This window comes from Lycium barbarum, chromosome 4 (assembly GCF_019175385.1).
Source record: "Lycium barbarum isolate Lr01 chromosome 4, ASM1917538v2, whole genome shotgun sequence".
In the NCBI taxonomy this organism is placed as follows: domain Eukaryota; kingdom Viridiplantae; phylum Streptophyta; class Magnoliopsida; order Solanales; family Solanaceae; genus Lycium; species Lycium barbarum.
Window position 1 is genome coordinate 144,179,383 of NC_083340.1, and position 11,975 is coordinate 144,191,357.

An 11,975-nucleotide genomic window follows, 5' to 3' on the forward strand; every position below is an offset into this window, starting at 1 on the left:
ATAGAGATTGAAGCACATGGAAAGAGAGTTTCTGGTCACAGTTGAACTGCAGTGTAAGGTTGTTACCATTAAATTGAAACTATAATTTTCATCATCATTATTGTTGTTATGTTAGACAAGGATCAACATAGGGCATGTAGTGGCTTGACCTTGAAGAGTTGTGTCCTACTCCCTCTACCTTCAATTTATGTGTATTAGTTTATCGGATACGGAGTTTAAGAAAATACATATGACTTTTGAATCTTATGGTCTTAAATTACATGTGTTTAATATACCCAAATGTCATTTAATCTTGTAGTTTTAAACATGCACATAAAATGTTAAAACTAAAGAGGAGTATTAAATATAAAAAGTATTTTTTTTAAGCAGATTAAAAAGGAAAGTAAAACACACAAATTGCAACATGGGGAGTCCCTTTTATTGCATATTTTTGGCACCGGATGTTCCTCAAATGGGGCCGACTTTTTTAAATGAATTTAAATTTTATACACCGACTTAGAAACAAATGGATAAAATTGACCTACAACAATAAGCGATTTTTTTCATATCAAATATGACAAAACAACCTGAAAAATAGAGTAACAACTTACTGAAATCCTATTAATATTAGGCTTCATTGGGGTTTTTTTTTTTTTTTTTTGGGGGGGGGGGGGGGGGTGGAGGGATAGGAAAATAAGGGCAAGAAAGATATTTAAAAGAGAGTTAGTTGATCACTGTATGCTTTCCCGGGCTTTTTGCTATCATTGAAGATTCAACCAATAAGAAATCCAAAAATAGCACAAAACATGTTCTTTATTTATACTTCCACTTATTTTCACCTACCCCTTTCCTTTTCTCTTCATCAAACATGCACCCCACTTTCCAAAAAAGTTCCTTAACATAGTTAGCAGCAAAACATATCCCACTATGTCCCTTCCTTATTGTTATCAAAAACAAGAAAATCAATTTTCTCATATTCATCATATCATTGCCTTTCATTTTTTGACAAAATTGGTGTTTTTTTCCCTCACTCTTGTACTAATATTTCTTTCAATTTCTATGTGCCAATGTTGCATAATTAGGCATAAAAATGGTTAGAGAAATATACAAGATTTCAAAGTCAAGATCTTTCAATTTTAGGAAGATGTTTGAAGGAAGACATGCACATAGTCCTGTGGTGTTAGAGAATGGACATGGCAGAGAGATGAAATTTAGGAGTCAAGGTGTAAAATCATCTTCAGCATTAGAATTACATCAATTAGGTAGTATTTTTAATAGGTCTGTTGATCCTATTTCGCGCTTCGCCAAAGAAGGAGCAAGATCAAGAAACATCCACAAAGATAATAAACAGGCTTCAGGTTTGTACCATTTTATGTGTTATGATAAATTGTAGTTGTAGAGGCGAATCTAAGATGGTTCTGTGGGTTCAACTGAACTCATGATCCTTTCAATCGAACTATGTATACATATGCAAAAATAGTATTAAAATGTATATGCAAAGAGAAATTAGAATGTATATGCATATAGTGAGATTACATTCATTCTGAATTCGCCGTCTCTAGATTATGGATTTACCTCTACATGTTTGAATTACAATTCCGCCCCAGAAAGATTAAAAGGCTTTAGGTTTTTACCATTGTACATGTTATCGTATTTGTTGTCATAAACTTGTAGATGCAGAGGCGAATCTAAGGCGGCTTCTATAGGATCAACTGAATTCATGATCCTTTTCGCTCGAATTATATATGTATACATATGCAAAAAGAAATTAAAACGTATACATATACTGAGATCACATTCATTCTGAATTCACTGTCTCTAGATTCTGGATTCACCTCTGTATGTACGTGTTGCATGTTTGAATTACAATTTTTGCACACATTGAATATTGTTTTACCCTTATCCTTCTTATGATCATCGATTTTGTGTTTCTTTGTCCAAGTTAGATATTAATGCATGTTTTTTCTTTATTTGGATGTAGACATGGAAATGATGAAAGAAAGGTTCGCGAAGCTACTTTTGGGAGAGGACATGTCCGGTGGAGGAAAGGGCGTTTCATCTGCTCTGGCTTTATCAAATGCCATTACTAATCTTGCAGGTGATTTCCACTAGAATCAGCTACCGTATAACATGTGTGTTATGAAATTGTGGAAACCATCAAGGTTCTGTTCTTTACAAGAAATGTTCATATACATGGAGAAAATATTAACTCTTTGTATGTTCTTTATGTGTGTAAAATATATAGCTTCTGTTTTTGGAGAACAAAGGAAATTGGAGCCAATGTCTCAAGAGACAAAAGGAAGGTGGAGAAAAGAAATCAACTGGCTTTTATCTGTATCAGACTACATTGTTGAGTTTGTCCCTTCTCAACAAAAATCTAAGGATGGAACAAACATGGAGGTCCTATATTATGCTCTCTCTCTCTAATTTCCATTTCTAGATTTAAAGTAGAAATAATGATCATTGAAAAAAGAAATGAAATCTTGAAAGTGATTTCACAGGTAATGGTGACACAACAAAGAAGAGATCTGCTCATGAATATCCCAGCCTTGAAAAAGCTTGATGCAATGCTCATTGTGAGAACCTGCAATGCCCTCTTGCTATGCCATTACTTGATTAGTCCTATGTTGTTCGGACTCTTTAAAAATATCGTCAGGTGTGTGTCGGATCCTTCAAAATCTATGCATATTTGGAGGATCTGACACAAGTGCTACAACACTTTTGGAGGATCCGAGAAACATAGGATTAATCTGTTACTCTCACCGTTTCATTTTATATGGTAAACAGAGTTTAATAAAAAAAGAAAAACCTTTAGTACATACAAAAAGTACCCTTAAACTTGTGGTCTAAAACATTCTATGACGTTTCTATGACTACAAGAGCATGTTACTAAGGGTACGTAAAATGGAAATCTAAAAATTAGTTTCTGAATATAGAAATTTGTCATTCTTCTTGACACAGACGTAAAAAGAAAGAGTTCTCTATGAAATGAAACATGAGTTGTATCATATCTAATGCTGGATAATGCCATGATGCTTAACAGGATTGCTTAGAAAATTTTAAAGACGAGAACGAGTTCTGGTATGTGTCAAGAGATGCTGATGGATCTGAGAAAGGTATCCAGAGGGATGATAAATGGTGGCTACCTACTGTCAAGGTTCCACCAGAGGGTCTATCAGATGAATCCCGAAAATGGCTGCAATATCAAAAGGATTGTGTGAACCAAGTACATAAATCCTCCATGGCTATTAATGCACAAATACTCTCAGAAATGGAAATTCCTGAAAACTACATTGAATCTCTTCCTAAGGTAAGTAAAAGGACACCCTCTGTTGGATACACTTTTTTTTTTTTTTTTAAAATCAATGTCGCTCAGACTCTCCAAAAATGCATAGCTTTTGGAGGATCTGACACACACACGACAATATTTTTGAAGAGTCCGAGACATAGCTTTTTATAAGGGACTTGGCTCGAAGATACTGATATTTCTGTTATTGCTTGTTCCGGTTTTTTCAAGAATGGTAGAGCAAGTCTTGGTGATTCAATCTACAAGAGCATCACAATCGAGTTTTTTGATCCTGAACAATTCCTTTCAACCATGGATCTGTCTACAGAACACAAAGTCCTTGATCTTAAGAACAGAATTGAGGCATCTATAGTGATTTGGAAGAGGAAAATTGACCATAAAGATGGAAAATCTGCATGGGGTTTAGCTGTGAGTGTGGAGAAGAGGGAGCTCTTTGAAGAGAGAGCAGAGACTATCTTACTCTTGTTAAAACAAAAATTTCCTGGACTACCTCAATCTTCTCTTGAAATCAGCAAAATCGAATGTAACAACGTAAGATACTTTCTCCGTCCCATTTTACGTGGCACGTTTTCCCTTTTAGTCTATTCTAAAAAAGAATGAAACTTTTCTATTTTTATAACCAATTTAAACTTACAATTTTCCATTTTATCCCTAATCACATGATTTTGAAGGGAAGCCTTGGAGTAACGGTAAAGTTGTCTCTGAGCCGTGTAATCAGCCACTGATGCTTGCGACCCCATGGGGTGCGGCCCTTCCCCAGGCCCTGTGTGAACGTGCGATGCTTTGTGCACCAAGCTGCCCTTTATCCCTAATGACATGATTCTATATTCACAGAAATGTCATTAAATGTTTAAGACCACAAGTTCCCAAAGCCCGTCTTTCTTTCTTAAACTTCATGCTCAATCAAACACATTTGCATAAAATAAAACAGAAGGACTAACAAGCATTGTTGGAGGAGAATAATTCCTCGTTACCTCACAAAATCATAACCTGTTTATTTCTCTTTTTGTTATTGTGTACAGGATATAGGACATTCTATTCTTGAGAGCTATTCAAGGGTGCTAGAAAGCCTAGCTAACACGGTTATGTCGCGTATCGAAGATGTCCTATACGCGGACTCTCTAACACAAGATCCAGCACTTGCAATAGAAAAGTTTAACCTCTCATCATCTGATTCCTCACCTCCACTTCCACTAAGTGGTATGTCAACTCCAAGGGAATTAGAGGCAGATGTGTTAAGTTCTGTTGCACAAACACCAACTTTATCCGATTTTATTGGCTGGGGTGTGGAGCTAGGAGACAAAGGAATGAAGAAGAATCATTCAACGGGTAACTTAGAAGCTTATTTCAAAGGTGAAAATGACTACAAATGCATGGGGAAACTAGCTAGTATTACTCCCAAAAGATTTTCCTACATTGAAAAGATTGGAAGTGGCCTAAGAAGTCCAACAGCTCGACATTAACAGCGCTAGGCCACGACAATGAGGAACGAAAAAAGAAACAAGAACAATGTCAGGGTGATATGAAGATATAGGAAGCAAACAACATCTAAAGTAGTTAGGGAAGTTTACCTGTGTATAAATACTCCGACATTTTTTAAGGAGTTGGATGTGGTTAGTGTTGTTTGAAGTATGTGACTGCTCTTCCTTCCATTGCGGATAGGGAAGTTCAAAGTTTTATTGAATATTTTCTGCAGCATATCTCCATATTGTGAATGTGCAGTACTTCGAGTTGATTTCTTAGACGGTCACTCAATTAACAGTAATTATCTCTGACAATCATTTTTTTCTATTTTGTAATAGAAAGTCACTTTAGTTGAGTGGCTTTTCTGTTACAAAATAAAGAAAAGTGACATTCTGAGATAATTAATGTTAGTTGAGTGACCGTTTAAGAAATCAACTCGTAGTACTTCAAATCTTTGATTGTGGATAGGGAGCTGTGCCAATTTCAACAAGCAAGAAATCTTCAAAATATTTTTGCATCAGTTACTAAGCCCCCTTTATAATATACATAATTTTGCAAAACAAGAGTATTAGTACATATTTTTAAAACTGGTAACTTGAGGCCTACACAAGTCTACAAAATCATGAATGGAAATTTCATGGCAATCATGTTACTATTCTTCTACCCCGTCGAATGAGTGAGCTGATGTCCTTATGATGCATCGGTCTCCAATTCAATATGTTTCGTTTTAGCTTTCGAGCCTCCTGCATTCACAAGGAAAAAAAATACATGAGCATGGTGTCTAACACTATCCATATCGACAAATTGCTGACATAAAAAGGGTACCTTAAACTCAAAGTTGGAATTTTGTGATTTTGGTATTATAGAGTGGCCGTCACGAACTGGAAGCACTGCATATCCATATGTGAATATTGAAATTTGAACATTTCTCTCTAAAAATCTAATGTTGGAAATTTCCATATTGTGAATGTGTTTATTTACCTGGAGGTGAAAAGGTAGACTTTTGCTCTGAATCTTCAAGTAGAGAAGGCTTTTAAGTTGTAAGTGTACAAAAATAATGGCACATCTTCCTCTGCCTCAAATTCATCCTTGTCCACAACATTTTTATCAATTGGTATACTAAATCCCCTTCATTCATACAAGTCCATTAGGCTTTTATTTATTCTCCACAATTTACACCGTTCTCGATACGGAAAAGGACCTAAAATGTCCCTGAATTATCGAATTTGGTACAAAAATATGCTCCGTCCACTTTTTTCGCTCCAAAATGCCCTCACCGTTATCCTTTTGGCTCAAAAATTCCCTTATTTTTAACGATAATATAATTAAGAATTTCATTTAATACGTGGCATGTTTTTATTGGTTAGTTTTATAATTAACCTAAACTAATTAAATTTCAACCCAAAACCCTGATCCACCTAATAACACGTACCCGCCCCAATTAAAATCCCTAATGAACCAAGGAGAAAATCCCCAATTAAAGCCGGAGACCAGTCCCTTTGATTTTAGATTGTTTATTCAGTTTATTTGTGTTGAAATCTAATTGAATACTGGAATATATACTTCTTGTTTAAACTCAAGAAACCTCCACAAATTCAGATATCCATTGATGAACGTTCAGCTCAATTTGAAATTTTGATTTCAAGATTTGTTGGCTATTGGAATTTCCATATTTGTGAATTTGGATGTTAAAATTAATTGGGTGATACTAATGTCAAGTTGGTACAATGAATAATCATAGAATTAGAGCTTAGAACCTGATAAAAATAAACTGAAAACTCCATGGAAGCCTTTAATGAAGCTTGAAACTTCAATTTAGAAGAAGACCTGATGTTATTTTAAAAGAAGAGAGATTGGATCTTTAACAGTCTGGTCAGGTCAAAGTTATGGGTTGATTTTGGTTTTTTAAAATTTGGGAGGGTTTAAATTTGGGCCAATCAGATTAGACCACATAATAAATAATTATTTTATAATTTTATTTAAGGGGCCGTTAGAAATAAGGGCATTCCTGAGCCAAAAGGTTAACGGCGAGGGCATTTTGAAGCGAAACGGTGGACGGAAGGTATTTTTGTACCAAATTCATAATTCAGGGACATTTTAGGCCCTTTTTTGTTCTCGAAATAATGGACTCGATAAAAAATAATTTAATTACCTTGACATTTTCATTCTCCTGAAATCTTGAGTTGCTGGTTTAGAACAGAAGTATTACTCAATACATTTATGTTTTGGTTTAAGAAAATAGTGAACTTATTGAGTGGATTGAAGATGTTAAAGATTACGTGGTGATATATAGCGACGATGATATGTTGCTAAATCAGTATTCCAACAAAACCTTGTGAGAGCAAGCTTTTGAGAGTATTGCTGGCAGGTCGCTAGCCTCTAATTAAATTGAACCAACACAGAAAAACATTAGTAAAAATTATCAAAGGAAACAAGAGAAGGAGCTCGTTTGGATTGGCTTATAAACTGTTTTCAGTTTTTTTGAGTGTTTGGCTGGCCAGCTTAAAGTCATTTTGTGCTTAAAATAAGCTCAAAAAAATAATTTGGCCCATTTAACTTAGCTTATCTAAAGCAGCTTATAAACAAAAAAAAATAAGTTAGACTACCTAACTTATTTTTTTTTAGCTTATAAGCTGTTAGGCATAAGCCTATCCAAACAGGCTCAAGGTAGAATAAGGTGAGAAATTGACAAACGCGTTAAGTTTTATGTTCACTGACAGTTATAAAAAAAAAAAAAGTAATAACTACGAACTTGAGTCAAGCCATCAATTCGCAGTTCTGTTTCAGAAGCTGTGTCAATCTTGGAAATCCGGCATTCAAGTTTAGATGAGACGTTTTCTAAATGATCGACGACTGTAACAGTTGCTCTGCAAAGGTACTCTTGTGTTTTCCACTAGACTGCAAATGGAAATATAGGGTGTGTTTGGTATGGAGGAAAACATTTTCTCGAAAATATTTTTCAATTTTCTCATGTTCATTTGGTCAAAAATTTTGAAAAATATTTTCCTTAAAATTGGGGAAAATGACTTTCCTAATAAAAGCAGGGAAAACAAGTTCACAAGTTCATTCCACCAACCACCCTATCACCATCCAACCCAATCCCAACCACTCCCAACTCGACCAAAATCATATTTTCTGGACTACTTTAAATAAGACCCAACTCGACCAAAATCATATTTTTCATCATTCTTGGTCAAGAAAACCTCTAGAATACTCTCTAACCTTCATCCACACGAAAATTCAAGGGAAACCCATGATCAATAACACCAAATCCATGAACCCAAGTGTATGAAACCTAGCCAAAGTTCATCTAATTCAAGAAAACCCAAGGGAAGTCAAGTAGGGTTTTGGTGCTAGAGGAGTAACTCCACTCAAGACTTGTTCAACCACTATCTAAGGTAAGTTTCAGGACTTTCTCATGATGATTAAAGTGTTGATGAGTTCTTGGGAGAATAGTAAATGGGTTTGATAAAGAGAATATATGAACTATGCTAGAGTTGTTGGATTGTTGACTTGGGATTGTTGTATTCATATGAGTGATGAAAAATGATGTTAATTACATCTAATTGAGATTTTAGAATTTGCTAGTTGTAATAGAATGGGGATTTGGTGAAGAAAACACCATTAATGAGGGTTGTGGAGCTTCATGCCCACTAAGTGTTTGATAAAATGCTTAGATGACCAAAGCATGAATATTATTGCTAATATAGAATCCCTTTGACTTGTATTGATATAGATCAAAGTTGAAAGGGTTGACGAACATTGTATTACGCTCAAAGGCTGGAATTAAGGTATGTGCAGCTAACTATCTACGTTAGGGAATGTTCATGATTCTCCTTACGCCTCATTCTTCATACTTGTCAGTAATTTGACTCAGAATAAAGTTTAGCCCAGTTTTATGGTATGTTGTAGAACTGTTATCTTCTAGGGTTGCAGTTACAGAATTCGTTCATGGTTATCAATTTGAATATCATGAACTCAGCACGTAATCATTATAGACTTATGTATTGTTACCACATGAGTCTCAGTCTAGAAATTCAGTATGCTCAGAAACAGTCAGTGTATTCAATTCAGTCCAACATGTTTATTTCAGTTCAGCACTGTTCATTGTTGTTATGGTCTCAGCCCTTATTAATTAACCATAATTATACATATGTGATTTTGCCCGAGGGCACAACACAGTCTTGTGTATACGTATACATGGCCGAGGCCATTGACTGACGCACTACTAGGCCGAGGCCATAGCGTGCATTTATTACTAGGCCGAGGCCCCACATATACAAACACAGATAATACAGATGATTCAGATACAGAGCAGGGAGTATTCATATCTCTACTTCCTTGCTATTACAGTTACAGTTATCAGTTTCAGTATTTTATTGCTTCAGTTGCTTTACATACCAGTACAATTCAAATGTACTGATGCCTTTTTTTTATTGCTTGGGGGCCTGCATCTCGCGATGCAGGTAACGATACACAGGTTGACGACTCAGCTAATTAGGAGTGCACGTATCAGCTACTGGTGAGCCCCACATTCCTTCGGGGCGTTGTCAGCTATCCAGTTATTTCAGTTTATAGACAGCTCTATTATTCAGTACTCTTAGAGGCTTCATAGACACAGTTCAGACAGTCAGATATTTATTATGTTTGCCTTGTTGGCAGTTGTTCAATCGTTTTGGTTTAGCCATGTTGGCTACAGTCAGATATATTTCAGATTGTCTAAGTATTTCCGCATTGTGATTTCAGCCAGACCTTTAGTATATCATCATGTGTTTAGTTGTTTTCATATTCAGTTATGTTTTGATATCACATGTTGATTCAGTCAGCCAGTTGGTTCGCTCGGTCACATGCAGTCAGGCACCGGGTGCCGTGTTACGTCCAGGCCCAGGTTCGGGGCGTGACACCCCCACTCACCCCCCCTCCCCCAGGTCCAGGCCCAGGTTCGGGGCGTGACGTCCAGGCCCAGGTTCGGGGCGAGTCAGAATTGATTGGCCCAGATATGGTCCAGCAGGCCGTGGACAAGGTAAAACTTATTCGAGAGCGACTGTTGGCAGCACAGAGTCGACAGAAGTCATACGCGGATAAACGGCGTCGACCGTTGGAGTTTCAGGTAGGCGATTGGGTATTTCTGAAGGTATCGCCTATGAAAGGCGTGATGCGGTTCGGCAGAACGGGTAAGCTCAGTCCGCGTTATATTGGGCCTTATCAGATTGTTCGGAAGGTTGGAAATGTCGCCTATGAGTTAGATTTGCCACCTGATTTGGAAGCGGTACATCCGGTATTCCATGTCTCTATGCTTCGCAGATGCATTGGTGACCCTTCCAGAGTATTCCCTGCTGATGATATTCAGGTGACGGAGCAGTTATCGTACGAGGAGCAGCCCGTATCTATTTTGGATCGCCAGGTCAGGAGGCTCCGAAATAAAGATGTGGCCTCCGTTAAGGTACTGTGGCGGAATGATAACCGGGAGGAGATGACCTGGGAGTCGGAAGAAGAAATATCCTCATCTGTTCCCTATAGCCACAGGTAACCTTAAATCCCTGCTTTAATTTATTCCAATATCAATCGTGTGTCATATGTGATGTCTGTAAACATGAACTCCCCCAAAGTATTTTCAAACCCTATGAGATTAATTTAACATTCGAGGACGAATGTTCTAAAGGGGGGGAGGATGTTATATCCCGTATTTTTGAACCTCGGAGCATCTGCTGGGGTGGGGCCCACATACCGAGATTTTTTTTGGAACATCTGAAAAGTCATATGAATCACATATGTAAATTTAAACACAACTCATGAAGTACCTTTGGACCAAATCAAAGTGGAAACCCTCCAAACGAATATTTTTAAGAAAACGTTTTCGGGTGACCTGACTTTGGGGGGCAAAAACTGTATTGTAAGTTTGGAATTTCGAAAATACCTTGAAATAGAAGTTGTAGATAATTGAATTAGCTTTCCATCCATAGGTCGTGGGTTCCCAGGTGACGTCGGTACAAGGAGATATGAACGTTTTAAGGTCGAAAGGTCAGTGGGCTAGGCCCAACTCGGGACCAACCGAGTTGGCCCAAAAAAATGAAAAACAAATTCAGGCCCAAGTGAGGAGCCATTCGGCCATGGTCCATAAAAAGGATCCAAGCCCATGGAATTAAGTCATGTGGTCAATGAATAAAAGACCACTTAATCATCCAAATTCCATAGAATTTTCAAGAGAAAGAATAGGAGGAAAAACAAGAGAAAAACAAGAACAAAAAGAGGGCATTTCGGGTTTGGCCATAGAAAAAATCACCCCTCAAAATCTTGCCTCTAAAATTATTTTCTTGTTGAATTCCTACTAAATTAAGTGTCCTCTACAACTTGGTGTAATTGTTTTGGAAGAAGGAGCACTTATTTCTTCAAGTTGACAACTTGTTCAAGTGAAGAAGTTTGTAGAAAAAGGTAAGAATCAATTCCTTTTTCTTATGTTATGAAGGTTTGTTTATGTTGTGGTATGTGGAAATGAGTAGAAATTATGGAAATAAGGAAGTTTGCAAAGTGGGTATGTATATATATATGTAGCCATGGGTGTATATATGTTGTATACATATATGAGTTGAATTTTATGTTGCATTCTAGTTGTGGTTATGATGGAAATTATATTGGGAATGAAAGTTGAATGAATTTTGGTTGAAGTTGGAATGTAGATGATTATGTCACTTTAGAATAATTTTGTGATATTATGGAAATGAAGTTGTTAAGATGTGAATTATGATTATGGTTGATGAATTTGGAAGTTGGAAACTTGTTATGAAATTATATGCCAAAGATTTGATGTTTTGCATAAGTTATGCTTTTGGCGGAAAAGTGTATATCATGTATATCAAGTGTATATCCTAAGGGAAATGGTATGAGATGTCTTTAGATTTATATGGTGATGATCATGATGGTTGTTGAATATGAAATTATTGATCTTAGTTGAAAGTTGGGTTGAATTGAAGATTATGTCAACTTGTGAGAAAAATGACTAGTTGAAGGATATTTGTGTTTTTAATGTTCATTGTTGATATTGTTGTTGTCGTTTGGGTTGTTGTTGATGATTTATAGCCGAGTTGAATTCTCGGGGTGTCATATGTATAGGGGAAGTGCTGCCGAAATTTCGGTAGCCAAATATGCTTAAAGTTGAAATAATGGCATTAATAATTCACAATTGGTAAACTTGACCAATTGCAGTTTTTCGGCGAAACGGGAAGTG

The 11,975-nt window shown here is 36.5% G+C and overlaps 1 protein-coding gene and 1 pseudogene across 1 annotated transcript; one reads left to right on the forward strand and one right to left on the reverse strand.

Annotated features, from left to right (window-relative positions):
- Positions 1-859: 859 nt before the first annotated feature.
- Positions 860-4,999, forward strand: LOC132638774 (rho guanine nucleotide exchange factor 8-like). The gene is made up of 7 exons (XM_060355546.1): positions 860-1,337; positions 1,961-2,077; positions 2,225-2,379; positions 2,481-2,555; positions 3,023-3,289; positions 3,497-3,817; positions 4,309-4,999. The coding sequence occupies exons 1-7, from the start codon at positions 1,070-1,072 to the stop codon at positions 4,747-4,749; spliced, it is 1,644 nt and encodes a 547-aa protein (XP_060211529.1). The 5' UTR covers positions 860-1,069; the 3' UTR covers positions 4,750-4,999.
- A 238-nt stretch (positions 5,000-5,237) lies between these two features.
- On the reverse strand, positions 5,238-6,910 carry LOC132637976 (uncharacterized; annotated as a pseudogene).
- Between the last annotated feature and the right edge of the window lie 5,065 nt (positions 6,911-11,975).